General features: G+C 49.8%; 1 protein-coding gene across 11 annotated transcripts in view; it reads left to right on the forward strand.

The window, feature by feature from the left end:
- Window positions 1-17,111, forward strand: part of GNAS (GNAS complex locus) — a 53,878-nt gene that overhangs the window by 24,131 nt on the left and 12,636 nt on the right. For 4 of the 11 annotated variants that reach the window (XM_065891893.1, XM_065891891.1, XM_065891894.1 and 1 more), the window contains one exon: window positions 15,326-15,398. In XM_065891893.1, the coding sequence (XP_065747965.1) occupies window positions 15,326-15,398 (73 nt within the window). Of the gene's footprint in view, window positions 1-8,493; window positions 8,547-8,861; window positions 9,099-11,129; window positions 11,636-15,325; window positions 15,399-17,111 lie in introns of those variants that run through there. The other 7 variants (XM_065891900.1, XM_065891901.1, XM_065891897.1 and 4 more) reach the window with 4 other exon arrangements.

Here is a 17,111-nt window from a genome sequence, read left to right on the forward strand (position 1 = left end):
ATCATCAATCTTTTTCTTTCTTTCTCATGTGGATAGCTAATTGAGGCTCTCTGGGCTACAGGGTTTTTTCCTGCTCTTTCAAGGCACTCAGTAGCCAGGCAGGTGGGGGAGGAAGGGGACGCTAGGAGGGGCAGAGGAAGGGGCAAGGGCTCCTGGGCACACCCCCTCCTGTACTTCAGTCTTGTGCAGAGTATTCCTATTTGCAGACAGCTCAGCCCAAAGCAGAGCGTTGCTATTACCCCCAGATGCTGTTTCTAATCGATCTGCCTTTATTTTCCCTCTGGGGTGCAGGCAGGGCGGAGCCCGGATGTGCTCAGACCTCCAAAGCCACCCAGCCTTGATCCTTTATTTTTATGTTACAGTCACAGAACCTTGCAAATATGTTTTCAGCAGTTTAACCGCGTACCAAGAATTTCCCGGGGAAAGAGGTCAAGAAGTGATGATGACTTACATTTATTAGGGGCCCCATCAAGCAGACCTCTGAATTCTAATAAAGACAAATCAGTGTCATGTTTCTAAAAGGAAAAGAGTGACAGCTGGGTGATTTCACAGAATTATCAGGTGTTGGGAGGAAGGTAAAGCCAAGGGTTCAGTTACTATAAATTAGAGTGATTTTTTGGTTTGTTCCCCTGGGGTTTTCATGCTGTGCTGGTACCTGTTTTGGTGTGTTTGTAGTTTTGCTGAAATACACATATATTTTTCTCTCAATATCTTTTCTACTTCGGCATCCATTTTAGAAACTACATTTTTGTTGTAGAGTTCTATTCTTTAGTTTTCTTCTTTCTTCTTCTTTTTTTTCCACAAAGTTGCCCTGTCTGCCTTCTGTACGCTCAGTAAATCTACAGGATGTGTAGTTATGCCAGGTTGAGGAATACACATCTAATTAACACATTTAAGAATGTGCCAGGCAAATGAAATATAAAGTTATCTTATATCTAAGATTAAAACATTGTATCCTTGGGGATCACCCTAGTTAGCCCACAGTTTTTCCCCCCATTTTGCATTCAACTGACTCATGGCAGATTACTGAAATGATGTATTTAGACTAATTACTGATTTAACTAATAGAAAACCGTTTAAGAAATTCACTTTTAAGGCTGAGAATGACTTTAAGTTCCCCTGCTCTGGGGCGCCCCCCTGAGGCCCGGGTTAATAATAACATCATGATAGGATGGGGTCAGTGAGGTTTTTCTAGACATTGGGATGCTTTGAATGGTTATGAATGCATGGAATAGCCATTTAACTGGCAGATTAGATGTCTTTGGGTCCCAACTAAGTTTTATATCAACTTCCTTTGAAAGATTCTTTCACAGCTAGGCTTTTTGAAGCGGAGAGTACAATTATGAAAACATCCTGGTACTCAGAAGGTAGAGATTTGTCTTTTCAGGATAAGGAAGCAAAAAACCTAATGCTGCTTTAAGCTGGTTGATGCCTTCAGCCATCATAGTGAGAAGCATCCTTATTGGAACCAGTCCCCAAAGCGGGAGATCTGTCGACTTTTGGAGGTGGTTCGCTGTCCGTCAGCCATCTGGCATCAGGGCCTTTGTGTGGCTGGTGGGATGGACCAACGCAAGCTTTTTCATCTAGGCTCCTTTTCGGCCCAGCAGAGCTTTCTTTCTGCCCTCTGCAGACCAGGACACCCCGTAGGCATTTTGCTCAGGCCGGACTTTGACATTCCAGAGTTGTCCTCTTACCAGCATGCTGACTTCATACCGGAGCTCCCAAGGTTTGGTCTGGAGCCTCACTGGCCCTCCTCCACTGTTGCCAAGTTCCCTCGAAAGTTGGCTACCTTCGTGACTGCTGATTTCTAACCCCAGGTCAGATTAAAGGACTCGGTGAAACCTTTGCCCCGTGGCCACTGCCCTCAGGGTGTTCATGTCTTGCATACGTGAAGGGCTAGTTCTCTAGAGTTTTCATTTCTTGGTGTTAGGTCACTGCAACCCTGGGATAAAAATAGGTGTAATTAGTATGTTACAGATTAGACTCTGTATCTCTAGCTTTGTGCCACTTCCTCTAATAATACCAATTTTGGTGACACATTTCCTAGAACCCTGGGCTTGCTTCGTTTGCTAAAATCCTTCAAGAGCCAATTATAGGACAGATCTGTTTGCTTTAAAACCTAGAAGGGTCTGATCTCGATCAGACCTCTCAGCTCCCACTTCCTCTTTCCCCTGTCTTCTGAGGTCTGTCTTGATTTTCTTGTTTTCTATTCAGGGAGCAGGGCCTCCATCCCCCTCAAAGGCTGGCATTTTTGTTGACGGCTGAGCACACATGGTCTTCCGTGGCAAAAGGCCCTTTCCCGGCTGGCTCCAGAGTCCCCACCAATTAATCGGGGGTGCGGGGGGCGGTGGGGTGAGCAGGGGGTGACTTGAGTTAGGCATCACTTCAGCCAAGCTGGGCATACATCGAGCACACCTGTCACTTGTGCCGGTGTCCAAAATTCAGCCCTAAGGGTCACAGCTGTGGCATTATTTCAGCATGAGCGATTCCGTATTTAATGTTCCTTAGATATTAACCCTTAGAGGATTTCATAGAGGGAGGGCGGGGGTGTCATCCATAGTTTTCTTGGCCAGTAACAGACACTTCCCAGTTCTCCTTTTAAAAGACCATTTCTTATATAATGGCGAACAGGAGCTGCAGAAACAACATCCTCTCATTCTCTGGCAGCCACAGCCTCCCAGAGTGAGAAGTTAGACTTTCTTTTCCTTTCATTTATATTTTTACCTGCGTAATACATAGCCTTCTACACATTGGCATTCCACCCCTTTCCTTTTTCATGGTAGCTTACATTAGTCTGCCATCATTGACAAATCTTGTCTTTTCTTTTTTTAAGTTTTGGCCACACCGAACAGCATGTGGGATCTTAGTTCCCCAACCAGGGATCGAACCCTCGCCCCCTGCAGTGGAAGCGCGGAGCCCTAACCATTGGGCCACCAGGGAAGTCCCTGTGGGCAGTCTTCATTTACAATGAAGTGCTGGTGGGTGGGGTGGGGAAAGTTGATCATTAACCAGATTTGGGATTTTATGTAAATGGCCCCCCGGAGCAACACACACGTTAGATGTATCCTCCCTTCTGTTACCTGGGTCTTCATAACTGTCCATCTGCAGTTAATCCACATAGTATAGATCATTTGAAAGCTGAGTTGTCTGCCTTCTGAAAGAAATTGGCTATATTTAGTTTTTAAAGCAAGCCTTGCTTTGTGTTCTTTGTAAAGTCAGCGACATTCTTTCAATTTTTTCAGCGTAATTAGCACAAAAGGAGCCGTAATCTGAGAAGGTAGTAGAGACTTAAGCGACTGAGAGACAGGAATGTTGGAGAAAGCGGGCAGAGGCCTCTTTCCCCTTTCTGGGCGGCGGGCAGAGACCCCGGGACGTGGGTGTGGGTAAAGCTGAGGTCTGTAGCTCATAAAAACATCTCCTTTTCATCTGATCCCCAGACTGATTGCAAATGTCTGATGCTTTGGCTGGATAGTCTTCTCCTCCTCCTGACTTCCAGAGGTCGGCAAAGACCTTAGGAAGCCACAGTGCCCTCTGGGCTCCGCTGAGTCGAGTGGGCTCCTGACTTGTCGGGGAGGGGGCTGTGCGGGCTGCCAAGCCCTCCATAAAGTGCTGAGTGAGGGAGGGAGTGGCGGGCACAGCCTCTGGCTGGGACTTATGTGTAGCCACGTGCAAAGGAGGAGGCTGCCCTTCAACCTCTGGGAGCCAAGCATTTGTGCCCCCTCAAAATAAAGACCCGGGGAAAGGGGTGGAGCTAAACGATAATTACACGTTTTTCAATTTCAACGTGTGTGGGTAAACACAGACAGATGAAAAGGTACCTACATTTTTAGATAAATTAAACGTGTGACTAATTATGTCCCATTAATTGCTTAATTCCGGGTTTACCAACAGCAGACGGAAGTGGGTTTAGAGAGGAGGGTTCAGCTACGAGGGCAGGTGACACCTACAGCCCTGTCAGAATCTCACTTGTCCCAAACTGAGGCTAGTAACTAAGTGCAAGCCTGTTTGAAAACGGTCACCCATGCTTGGCTGGTAGGTAAATAAAGTAAAACCCCAAGATGTAAAAGTTGTATTTAGCAGTTGTTTCCTATGTATATATGTATACACAAAGCAGCATTTAATGAAAGGAAATTTATTACCTGATTCATCCAGAGTGTTTAACGCTCTGAACTCTTAATCATATGGGGCTAAGTTTGAAGAATTGAATGCAATGAAAAGAAAAAAAAAAACAGTAAAATCTTTAAAATCAGAGCAATTAAAGAGCTTCTTTTATCTACAGAGATCTTATTAGGACTTTGAGACTCTCTTGATTGAGCCAACTTGCTTTTTGTTTTGTTTTTTCCTGTTGGTACTTGTTAAATAAGATGTTGGATCAAAATGTCATTTAAATAAGGCATCTTGTAAATAAAAACAAAAGTTAGCTGACCTGCACCTGTTTTTAACTAGTCCTCCCTGCATTATTCCCCATCCTGGATGAGTTCCCATCCTCGAGGCCAAATTAAAAGTTCTAAGCAACAGGCTTTCCCATCACCTTAGTCCTCGTGAAATCCCGCCCCCAAGGGAGGCTAAAGGTATTTTGGCTTAGGAAAATTTAACTTTCCTGCTATAGAGTGGTAACAAATTTACATCTTTTTGTCCCCGCCCCAAGATCTCCAGTAAGTGGGTCCATCGGTCTGTGGTTGATGTCAGTAAGCCCTTAATCCAAATTATCCATCTAGAATCTTTTCAAGGCTACCATATGTATCATATTATTTAGGTTTAAGTTTTTAAAAGGAACGTTGTAATGCACGTAGTCTCTACTTTATTGTTTCCCCCTCTTAAAGTAGATGGTGGCTTTGGTAAAAGTCCACTCCCACTTACTCTGGGGCTCCTGGGGATGTTGTGAGAAGGGCACTAACCGTCCTGGGAACTGGGCATCCATGGAGACCAGGAAGTTTCTCTCTTCGATGGTGTCCACGCATCAAAGTCAAGGAAGATCCATAAAGGCACAGAAGTCCCAACTGCCCTCGTTTTGTGAACTGTGGTTTTAAGTAGATGTTTGATTGGTATCTCAAAGCCACGGGCTCAAGAAATTGGGTCCAAACACATTGGCCAACGTGCCCCTATATTTTGTTTGGATTCGAGTATGTTCTAAATTAAAAACAAATTATTTTTAAAATTAGTTGATAGAAATTAAATCGGGAGATTTCATATGGCCTTGTGGTTAGTTAGTCCCTTAATGTCAGGGCTTTTGAAATGAAGTTTTACTAACTTGAGCACCATGTTTAGTTCTGAATGCCAGTTTTGGATTACTTTGTGGTTGCCGTTATTAACTAGTGAATATGCCAAGGGAAAAAAAAAATGCCCTAGGTAATCACTACATTAGATTTTTAAGAACTTTATGGTCCTAAGTAATAGAACCTTCTCACCGGGGATTAACTGGAACTAGGAAAACGCTTTTTACAATACCTGCTTCCTCATCGGTATCGTGCAGGCTTCAAGCCACATTCATTTGCAACAATTTCAGTAATTCTAGTTAAATAAAGTGCGAAATGTGCTTTAAAGACAAAGCACCATTGAAGTGCTAAGCGCTATTATCAAAACCTTACAGCTAAGGTTTCTGTTTCAGTGGAAACCTATTTATTGTTTCCTAGGCTATTAAAATAATATTATAATTCTGTTTTCTCTGGGATCTTACAGTGACCCCATCTAATGAAAGGCCAAAAAGAACACCCTTGTCCAAAAACTGAATTACATCATTAAGTGTAAAAATGTTTTCAAGATACTAAGCTATAACGAGTCTGTTTCTTTTAAGAGCAGACGAGGCATTCTTTCTCAGACAGGAAGGTGCAAAAGAGCCAGGGAACGCTTACAAGACCACAAAATTCAAACCCCGACATGACATGCGAATCCATCCATTGTTGTAAAATCTGCATTGCTGGAAAGAGCTTTTGCTAGGCCGGCCCTGTGTATAGCGGTGGGACCCCCATCTGTTTTACCAAGTTGTATCGTGAGGTGACCTAGTGCTTTAGGTTACGGTTGTGTTATTATCCCAACTTGCTGGCTTTGGCATGAAGCAAGTTACCTGAACCAGGCATTTTACACCCAGGACATTCTGGCCCTTTGCCCCTCTCTGGAGCTTAAAATTTCCACAACTTCCGTCTCTCCCTGAGCCAAAAAAAGAGGCCCCTTCCACTGGAAAACTCTAGAGTCTGGACTGTTCCAAGAATTATGCTAATGGTTGCTCACTTGTGAAGCATAAACCAGGCGCTTAAAATGGTAACAACCTATTAAAATAAATTACTGATTCATATGAAAAGGTCACGCATGGTGGCCTCCAAACCTGAGAGCCTTTTTTTAAAAATTTTTATTAAAATGTTTAAGGCCCAGGTAGGTCAAATGCTAGACTGAAAACTGTAGACGGTATCAGCTCACCACGCCAATTAAGTAAAAATCTCATCTTTCACTTTGTGTCCGGTGAAAACAGAAAGCTGAACAGACCACAAACGAGCTTGTGTTTCAGAGCTCTTAGTGGCCTTTGCTTACCCGTAAACCCTTGATTCCACCTGCTGTCGTTTATTTACAAAGTAAATGCTTTATTTGTCCATCAGTGGTTGGTCATAATAAAATATAGCTGAAACCTACGCTTAACAAAATTTTTTTTTTCAAGGATGGCCTGCCAGGTTAGAAGTTGAAATGACTGAAGCCAGACCTTGCTTTATTCATTCTAGGACAGTAGTCTCGATTGTGCCTCGCCTGGAATATATGTCAGTATATGACATGGGACAGCTTCACTCCTTTCAAAGTTCAGGTGTGATATTTATCTAAAAGGGGGGAGATGGTAACCCAACTCAGGGATTTCCAAATAAGGAGCCTTCATTATATTCATTGTAGTAATGTGTAGCTACTGGCATAAGTATCGAGGTTGTATTGGTTACTATTTTCTTTCTTGCTCTTAAATACGATGTATTTGCGCTTTGCCACATTAGAAGCAGGAAGGAAAGATGCTTTGGAACAAACGGAGAAGAACAGAAATTTCTGGCCTATTCCTCCTCCTTATAAGTCTTCACCAATTTTTAAAAATGACAGTTGATTAATCAAATTCAACCAACAGGTTTTTATTTAAGATATAAAGGTATAAAACTTGGGCCCCGTCTTTAGGTAGTTTCTAATCTAGTTGGTGAATGATTGTGTCATGATCTTTGCAAACAGCCTTACTGTCGAATTTGCTTAGGAGAACATCCCCGTCTATAGGGTAAATATTTTTATCGGCTTTTGTTTAGACGAACGGTAGTTCCTTTGAGTTTTTGTCGAAAGAGGGTGTATTTTTGTGTAAGAAGGAGAGACCATATCCAGAGTGGGATTGAGACCTGGCTTACTTGGATGTGAGGAGGAAAGGGCAAGCACAGCAACTTTTCTGCAGAGTTCGAGAGAGTCTGAGACCCGCAGTCAGGCGAGGTAGCAGATGTAGATCATGAGGGTCTGGCGTGAAGATTTCGCTTCCTGTTCTTAATTCCAAGTGTTCTCTGCTGGCTTTGAATTGCCCTCCGCTGTCTTTCAGGTCCATAAAGTGAGGCCTTGTAGAAGGCGGGTAGAGGTGTACTGGATGGGGCCAAGAACAATAATAGCTGACATCTTCATCTGACACTTTTCTTACTTTGAGTTGAGCAAACTGAGGAGAAGCGGGGGATTGCAGCAGTCCCGTTGAATGGTTAACAGTGTCTATTTTCAAAGAAAACAACACTATTTGGACAGTTTACTCAAGGCCTCTGACCAAACCGAACAATCACCCCACCCCCTAGGTATGTTAGCTGTGTTTCCATTTACAAGTCGGCTGCCTCTTCCTTTCTTTCTGTCCCCCCAAACATCCAAAGTTTTACTGTTTCGAAGTGAAAGAAAGTTAAAGGCGGGAGAGAGTTCACGACTACTTCATGGATTGGGGTTGACCGGCAGGCAGCCGCGACCCACCAAAGGCAGTTGCCAAGTCTTAGATTGACGGCTGGGCTACTCTTGACTCACCTGGGCCCAAGGTGGGCCGCACGGACCAAACTTCTATTGACTGAATGAATGAATTGTACCCAAGCAGACACGCGCAGGGCTCAACCAGGAGACTCAACCAAGGTCCCAGGAAAAGTGAGCCGCGGCCGAGTCGTTGAGAACTTGGTGTGACTGCTCTTCACCCACCGCGCTGTACCGCATCCTCATATGGGACAGGGCTGGGGTGGGACACTTGAAAGTCTTTAAACAATTCTCAAACAAATTCGTGTTCAATAAACTACTTTTCCATCTGTTCCAGAGCATCCCCCCACGGCACCCCGGCCCGGCCTCGTATAACCGGGACGCCCTGGCCCGCCACCTGTCCCGCCCAGGAGGACTCCGGGGACGCAGACCTCGCGGCCCCGGCCACCACCGCTCGGCTCTCGAGTCGCCGGCGCCTGCTTGCTCTTGCGATGCTCGTTTTTCGCGCTCACATAACACCTCTCATCGGACGACCCGCTGCCGGGCACGCGCCGCCGGGAGGGAGGGGTGGGTGGCGGTCCCCGCGCGCGCTAACCGGGAAGCTGGAGGTAAGGAGGCGCGCAGCAGGGGTAAGCGCCGCCGTCGCACACTTTTCACGCCGCCCAGGGCTACACCACTCACCGAAAATTGGGAGGCAGGTCTGGGAGGCGGGGTCCGGCGCCCACCGTCTTGGGCGCCCCCTCGGCCCCCGCCACCGCGTCCCCTGCGCCCCGCGCCCACTCCCGCGTGGCCCCCGCACCGGCCTGCACCCCCGGGGTGCGCGGCGGCCCGTTTGGGCGCGTCCCCGGCGGGCCGATTTTTCGGCTTCCCCTTCGGTTTATAGGGGCCGCCACGGTGGGTCCGTCCTCTGAAGAGGCTGGGGCGTCATCGGGCTGCTTAGGAGCGCTGCTCTCCGGCGGGGACACTCAGTCGCGTCGGCACCGCGGAGCGGGCTGCGTCAGGTGGCCGGCCCGGCGCGGCTCGCTCTCTGGCTCGCAGGCTCTCTGGCTCCGGGCTGCGGCGCCGCGGCTGGAGCGAACCCCTGTCCCAGCGCGGGGCGGCGGCGGGCGGCCGGCAGGCAGGCAGGCACTGCCTTGCGTGTGAGTGCACCTCACTCACATGTAAGTCCGGGGGCACCGTGGCCTCCCGCGGAAGTGCGAGTCGCCCGGCGCGGGGAAATAGCCACCGGGGCCGGGACGGGGCAGGGGCGCCCCAGCACTGCCGCCCTGCCCGCGCCTCCCGGGCACCCCCCAATTCTCTCTCTCTTCTCTTTTCTCTTCTCCATTGGCGTGCCCAAGAGCTTAACCAAGGAGCGCCTGAGGGTAACAGCAACCTCGTGCCATCGTGCCTCTGCACTTTTCTTTTTTGAGTTGTTTGACGTTTCTTGTTGCTTTTTGATTTCTCGTGTTGTTGGGTGCTTTTTGGTTTGTTCTCGCCCCTTTTTCGTTTGCTCACCTTTTTTTGGCGCTAACTCTTAGGCAGCCAGCCCAGCAGCCCGAACGAAGCCCGGCAGCCGCGCTCCGCGGCCCCGGGGCAGCGCAGCGGGGATCGCAGCCGACTCCCCCGACACGGGGCGCACGGGGTCCAGCCAGCCCGAGGCCGGGGGCAAGCAGGGCGCCCGGGCCAGGCGAGAGCCAGGCACCCCGAGGTGGCCGAGCTACCATGCTGAAGATGGCCATGAAGATCAAAGCTTGGGCGGTGGAGAGCGAGAGGAAGACAGCGTTGGCTGCGGCCGAGGTGGCTGCCGAAGCTGCGGCGGTGGCTGCAGCGCTGGCCGAGCCGCGCGCGCCGCGGAAGAAAGGGGACACCGAGAAGCCCCTCAAGAAGCCGGAGCAAGAGGCGCCCTCCGAGAAGTTGCTGACCGAAAAGGAGCGGCGGAAGATCGAGAGGAAGCTATTGGAGCAGAGAAGAAACGAGGAGAAGAAGAAGGAGAAGGAGAGGAAGAAGTTGGAGAAGATGCAGAAGAAGAAGAAGAAGAAGGAGGAGAAGAAGAAGAAGAAGAAGAAGGTGCCAGAAGCCCAGGAGGAGGCCCGAGGCCTGGAGGTCGCCGCCGCTACCGCCGCCGGCGGCGCAGACGAGGGCGCCGCGGAGGGCGCCGGCGGGGGCGGCGTGGGCGCCGGCGCCGGGGCCACGAGTAGGATCTGGATCGAGTGGGACACGGACTCGAGCGACGAGGACGAGGACGACCTATTCGACGCCTTGCGGGGCTTCAGGGGCGCCGTGTGGGGGTCCGGGCTGCTGAAGATCAGCGCGCTGAGCGCCCACCTGCCGCTCCTGACCTTCCCGGTCCTCTCCGTGCGCAGCCCCGCGTGGGTGCTCGATTTCCTGCTGCAGAAGCGCCCGGAGCAGGGCCGCGGCTGCGGCTTCTTTTTCGGGGCGATCTGCTGCTTCCGAATGTTCCTGGGCTGCGCCTTCTTCTCCTTCGTGGGCGGCCGGGCTAAGCGCAGAGGCCGTGAGCGCTCCGGGACCTCGGGTGCCTTCGGCTCGGGCCATGGCGCCCAGCGCCAGGGGCGCGAGGAGCGGCTCATCTAGTCAGACCCCCGCCCCCTCCCCGCCACCAGACACCACCATCGTTGTGTAGTGTGGAGTTTTATTGAGTATTTGTGTGTGTGTGTTTGGACACATTTTCCTTTTCGGTTGCTCTGTCCTTTGGTTCGTGCTCGCCTCGCTTCTTCCACACTCCCTGCTCTCTAGCTCTCTCTGTCTCTCTCTTCTTTTCGAAAAATTTCCTAAGTCCGGGCTCTGGCTCGCGCTCCCTCCCCTTCCGCCCACCCCGGCCCCTCGGCGGCGCCCGCGGGAGGGGGGAGGGGGCTCGGCCTCGGGGGCCGCTGGGCGACGCGGCCCGGGGGGTGGAGCGTTGGCGTCGTGCGAGGGGTCGTCACCGGCTCGGAGACGCCCCCTCTCCCCCCGTGGCCGGCCCCGCTTGGGGCCCGAGCCAGGGGGGCGAGGGGGCGTCTCCCAGGCCCGTCCCGTCCCGGGCGCGGGCAGAGGGACCCCCCTCCCCGGGTACCCGTGGGGGGGGGGCGCCTCCATCCACCAGCTCCCGCCCTCCCCGCCGCCGCGGCCGCTCCTCATCCCTCCTCCTCCTCCTCCTCCTTCCACCCCCCTCGCCGCCGCCGCCTCCTCCTCCCCCCGCCTCCCCCCGCCCGCCGCGGAGCTTTGGGTCGGGGCGGCGGCGGGGCCCCGGCCGAGGCAATAAGAGCGGCGGCGGCGGCAGCGGCGGCAGCAGCTCCCGCAGCTCCTGCTCTGGTCCGCCTCGGTCCGCGGCGGCCATCAGACCCCTCGGCTTCGGCTCGAGGGGCCGGGAGCCGCGCGCTCGGGTCGGTCAGACCGACACCACCCTCCCCGCGCGGTCCGCAGTCCGCCCCGCGCGCTCCTCCCCGAGGAGCCGAGCCCGCGCCCGGCCCGCCCGCCCGGCTGCCCCGGCCCTCTCCGCCCGCGTGAGGCCGCCCGCGCCCGGCCCCGCCGCCGCCGCCGCCGCAGCCCGGCCGCGCCCCGCGCCCCGCCGCCGCCGCCGCCATGGGCTGCCTCGGAAACAGTAAGACCGAGGACCAGCGCAACGAGGAGAAGGCGCAGCGCGAGGCCAACAAAAAGATCGAGAAGCAGCTGCAGAAGGACAAGCAGGTCTACCGGGCCACGCACCGCCTGCTGCTGCTGGGTAAGGGCGGGGCGGGGGGCGCCGGCCCCGGCCCGGCCCGGGGGCCCCTCGGGGCGCCCCGCAGGCCGCGCGCGCCGAGCCCGCCCCCCGCCCCGGGCGCGCGCTCCCGAGCCCGCCGCCCGCCCGCGGGCTCAGTCTCCCGGGGGCGAGGCCGGAAGGGGGACCCCGGGGCGCCATTCGGCCGGGCGGGGGCCCAAAATGGGTCCGGGGGCCGTGGCGACGCGGGCGTGGGTCCCCTCCCCTGGCCGCTCGCTCTGTGTGTCTCTCTCGCCCTCCCCCTCGCTCTTCTCTCTCTCTTTTTCCGCGAGGCCTACACGACGCCAGGGGTTCGGGTGCGTGTTGGGGAGGGGGAGGGGGAGTCCCAAAGGGCTCGGGAGACTGCGACAAAAAGAGGGTTTCGGGGACAGGAAATGGGGTGGCGGGCCGAGGGAGGGGACCCGCCTCCGTTGGGTGTGTGATTTGTTGGGAGAGGGAAGGGGAGAAAGCGAGAGGGGCCGGCGGAGAAGGGGGTGACGCGGGGGGGGGGGTGGGCGCCGCGGTGGCGGAGGGGGCCTCGTCGAGGGGAGAGGTTCGGCGGGAGAAGTGGCCGAGGAGAGTGGGGGCGGGTGACATCAGCCCCTCGGAAGGGCTCGGAGTGGTAAAGGTGGTGCAGCGAGGGGGGAGGGGGCGCGGGCGAGTCGTGGCGCCGGAGCGGGGGGGCGGGCGGAGGAGGGAGCGCGGCGGCCGCTGGGCGCGACTTGGTGCGTTGCGGGCAGGACACACTGTGTGCGCGGAGCAGACGTGTCCCGGGCCGGGCCGGGCCGTGGAAGGAAGAGAAGGAGAATCGAATAAAATAAGGCCGAAAAAAAAAAAATGGAGTTAGTACTCTGAGTGCCCAGTGAAGCCAAATGACACGTCATTTTACAGTATGACCTTTTTTCCCCTTCCAGATATGCAGGCTCTTTGAAAAGCAAAGAAGAGAATTAACTGTAGCAGCTGCCGCCCCCCCAAACCATTAACACACACACACACTTTCCTGTTAGTCGGCCACATTGAGAGTGCTTTGTGAAAAAAATGGAAAGAAAAAAAAAAAGACATGCACAAATCAGAACTGGAAAATGACATTTGTCTGTAAATGGCTTCTTGGTCTGGAAATGGCGTGGTTTTTTTTTGTCCTTTTCAAGGTGGGAGGGGGATTGAGAATGCTTTAAGGAAAAGACTTTTTTTCCAGGTGGAAGGAGATGAGACTACATTAGTTGTTTGTCAAGTGACATTTGGTTGTTTGGTTTGGGGTTTTCTCTTTTGATTGCGGTTTTTCCTCTTTGGCCAAAAAAAAAAAAAAAAAAAACGCGGGTGGGGGGGGTGTGTGAACTTTAAGGAGATGGCCTTTTCCTCCTTTGTCTTAAAGGTGCTGCTTTGGGAAAATAAATCAAACAAAAGCATAAAAGAAATTGTTGAAATAACCAGAAGAATTACACAAGCATTAATTAGTATGGAAGTTTTCCACTTCCTTAGTAATTTGGCTATCTGAGTTAATTTGTGAATTTGCTAGGTTAAGACCTAGTTCATGGTCACATATCAACAGAACAGCTTGATTATGAAGAATAAAATGTAAAGGGCTGTTTTTTCTTTGTGGTGGCGTCTGCTTTGCTTTTTTTTTTTTTTGGATGGGTCACGTCTTTGTTCTCCTGGGTCCAGATTTATGTAAAGCAGAAAATTATTAAGTGAAAATAAGTCCCTTTGGTGTGTGTTTATGCATTTGCAATTACAAGAATTAAATGGTACGTACGTTGAGGTGTCGTCAAAAATTTATAAAGGTGGAACTATGCTATGTGAATGTAATTTGATTTCAAAGTATAAGCCTAGAAAAGTCTAGAATCTTTCCTAGGAACACTCCTGCTAGCTGAATACTAATTTAAAACAAGTGTGATGTTAATGGTACCTTAAATTTCTAACAGCCTTGCACGGAGATCACAAAGTCTTCACTTGAGACTGTTGCTCTGAACACACCTGGCATCACTGGGCTAACCTTTCCCAGGTGTCCTAGCCCTATTACCATAATTTATTGAAGGCTCTGGCATGTGGGGGTCTGCAGCCCAAGGCAGTGCCACACATTTTGCATCTTTAAATCGTGATTCTCACCAAATGATGCCCTCCCACGCAAAAGAGGAAAAGTAGTGATGCCCAGAATCCTCTTCTTTAATTTAATGATATGAAATCTGAGTGAATTACAGTATCACAAAAGATCTTGCAGTAATTTTTCAGTCCAATTCTCTAATTTCCTAAATGTGGAAACTGAGGCACGGACCTGTTTGTGCCCGTAAAGAGAGGTGAGACACACTTTAACACGAGAGTGTTGGAGATTCTGATTAAGACTATGTATTCTCTTCATGGAATCTCTTAATCGTACCTTTAATATTTTAATTTATGAGAGTTAGGCTCATTAAGATAGAATGTTTGCTTTGAAATCAATGTTTCTGTGGAAACTGATTTTAACTTTTTACAGATATTGATTACAGCCTTGTGAAAAGGCAAGAGAAGGAGGAATGCTTTGCTCTCTGGGCAGTAAAACAAAACAATTAATAAAATTAAAAGTGAAAAAGAGGACTAAAAAACCAAACAGGTTTGTGCTTGAGGAGGACAAAAATTGTCCCCTCAGGGTTAGTTGTTGGAGAGAGTATCCATTTGCAAAAACAGAAAATGAGAAACTAGCAATCCTCCTTCTAGCTTGGTGGAACTGTGTTTTTTCCATAAAATATATGTTTTTACAAATGAAAGGTGGTTTAAAATGGGGGCATGTGCCCCTTCTAGCTCTGTTCGTTGGGAAGGGCTTGGAATCTTTGAAAATTCAGTGGTTCCCAGGAATATTTTCCCTTCTGATTAAAGTCCTGCCCTTTTAACATGCTAATAGGGTAGTTCTCAAGCCCTGTATTTAATATTTAAATGTGTTTCTCGAGAAGGTGACAGCAAATCAATGGTGTCCCCCCCCCCATGGTTGTTGTATCCAGAGTTTATCTTTAGGAAAACAAAAGTTAGCAGGAAAAGGGGGAGGGGTGTGGAGAAGTGGATAAAATGTAATAGTATGGGGCTGAGGGGTTGATTTTTAAGTAGCCCAGGGGGCGAGAACCCTGCAGAGAACGCAGCAGCCTTGAGAAAATGTTGAAGAGGCAGTCGCTGCGTCAGTACGTGATCTGGGGGCGCCTGCAGGGCCGGGGCATTGTTTTGTGAATACTGGGGTATTTTAACCATGAAACATCTGACGAGCAGTGAATTATGTGGCCGTATACATTAATGTGTACATTTTTACCAGTGAACGCTCATAGTTCAAACATCCAGTTTCATGGCTTTAACAGCAATTTTCTTGACCCCCCCCCTCCCATGACAGAATTGCGTCATTCTTTCTTTGCCCCTTTGCCCACCCCACAAATTTTAAGGCAACCAAAAGGAAAAAGAAAAAGAAAACAAAACGCCTAAACAAACCAAAACCTTTCATTCTTGTTTGTTCTGACGGTGGAATACTGCAGGTACACACAAAGTTGGATGTTTATTTCATTTTCTCTGCGTCGAAATGTCAAGGAAAATTGCAAGTCTCTTGTTTGTTTTTTGTGTGTTGCTTCTATGGAGAAAACGGCAGTCCTCTTTCTCTCTCCTCCCTGCCCAAAGTGTGTAAAATGCCTCCCTCTTAACCTGAGACTTACTTTCATTTTCTAGGTGCTGGAGAATCTGGTAAAAGCACCATCGTGAAGCAGATGAGGATCCTGCATGTTAATGGGTTTAATGGAGAGTAAGTGTCAAATCTGTGGCAAGGGCACAGGCAGAGTAGCACATTGGATACTAACCTTTAGGAAGTTTAGGTAGCTTTTGGGGGCTGGGCAACGTCCGCTTGAATTTTTTCAGCCTACATGTTAGAAAATCCAGGGAAGAGCTCTTTAGGGGTTGTTCTCCTCTCCCTCCTTTTACTCTTTGGCGCAGCAACGAAACAGTAATAATAATAAAGCCCCAGTGTTGGCCCTGTGACGGGTCTGTGGCAGATTTTGGTGCAGTGGGTCTCAGACATAGCTGACTCTGGCCGTGGCCACCCTTTTGCCTGGTGACGCTGACCACTGCAGAGACGCCCCCCGCCCCCAAGCACATTTCAGCGCAATGCACCAGTGCAGGATGTTGTAAACTACTAGGGAAACATGGTTTCAATAATATTCTCACATAAAACTAAGTTGGGAGAGTCAGCCCTTGTTCATAATTCCTCATTCCCCACCCCTCACCCCCTTTGGAATTATCATGGGTAGATCATTGCTTCCCTTTTTAAAAATCGATGGTCTTGCCTAAAGAAAAGAAAAAGGAGACGTTTAAATGATGGAAAGACTGGGAGTTGGGCACTTCCGGCCAGACCAAGAGGTACTTTTGCCTTTGAAAAGTCCTTCAGGGCATTTTGCTATAGGACAATGTGACAATACCGCAGTGAGAATAAAGATGAAACGAGAATGCCTATATCAGGGATGTAAAAGACGGGCATGGCGTTCTACTTGCCAGGAAGGATGCAAATAAGGGGCACAAATCTCCCCAGACCCAGACTGTTTTCACGGGGTTGAGAGCAGTTAACCTCACTAGATTACAAACACCTGAAGCCACTAGTTTGCAGTTAGTAGTTGGTTAGCAATCCTATTCCCTTTCTTAAACCTGGATTCAATTGAAAGTTGCCTTCCCCCTTGGTTTCAAAAGGGAAGGTTGAGTCAAAGGGGCATAGTTTAATTCAATTGTGCACCCAAAACAAACCAGTTAAAAAAAAAAGTTACTGTCGCCTGCTAAGGGGGGGGGGGCATGACAAAGATGAATTTTATCACCTTTCAGAGGTAAAAGAACTGAGCTGAAGGCAGTTTATGGAAAACAGGCTCTTTATGGAAAATTCTAGAATTTCTTAGACCAAATAAGGGGGGGGTGGAGAAAAGGATGACATCACCCATACAAATGGACATTTTAGTTTAGGATGCTTTTTAAGCTTTAAAATTCAGAGGGATGGACTATTAATTTTATGAATGGCTCCTGATGAGTTACTGATACGCACATACAATGCTGTTAGTTCACTTGTCACAAACCAGTTCTGAAATTCTTAATTTCTGAAGCCTTGCCACCAGAGTTGCCATCCGTCAATTAAAACAAAAAACCTGAAATAGGCTTCTTGCTGTGATTTTGTAATCTAAAGAAAAATCTTGCATAATTTTCCCCCCTGCAACTTGCTGGGTAGAGCTTCTTCATGAGGCTAGTTAAGCAAAAATAATTTGACCATGGACCCTCTAGATAAATATTTTGATTAAAACTGGACATGGCTCGAATTTTTTAAAAGGATGCAACAGCCACTGTTTACCTTAGCTCGAGTCCAACAGAAGATAGGACATCCTTGACATAAATTAACTTAAAGTTTTATTACTCTGCAGATTGCCCTAAAATGTTTTAATTTTTAGGGAAAGGATTCTCCTCCCTAAGTGAGCCCGTTTGTAAT

This window comes from Phocoena phocoena, chromosome 15 (genome assembly GCF_963924675.1).
Source record: "Phocoena phocoena chromosome 15, mPhoPho1.1, whole genome shotgun sequence".
Classification (NCBI taxonomy): domain Eukaryota; kingdom Metazoa; phylum Chordata; class Mammalia; order Artiodactyla; family Phocoenidae; genus Phocoena; species Phocoena phocoena.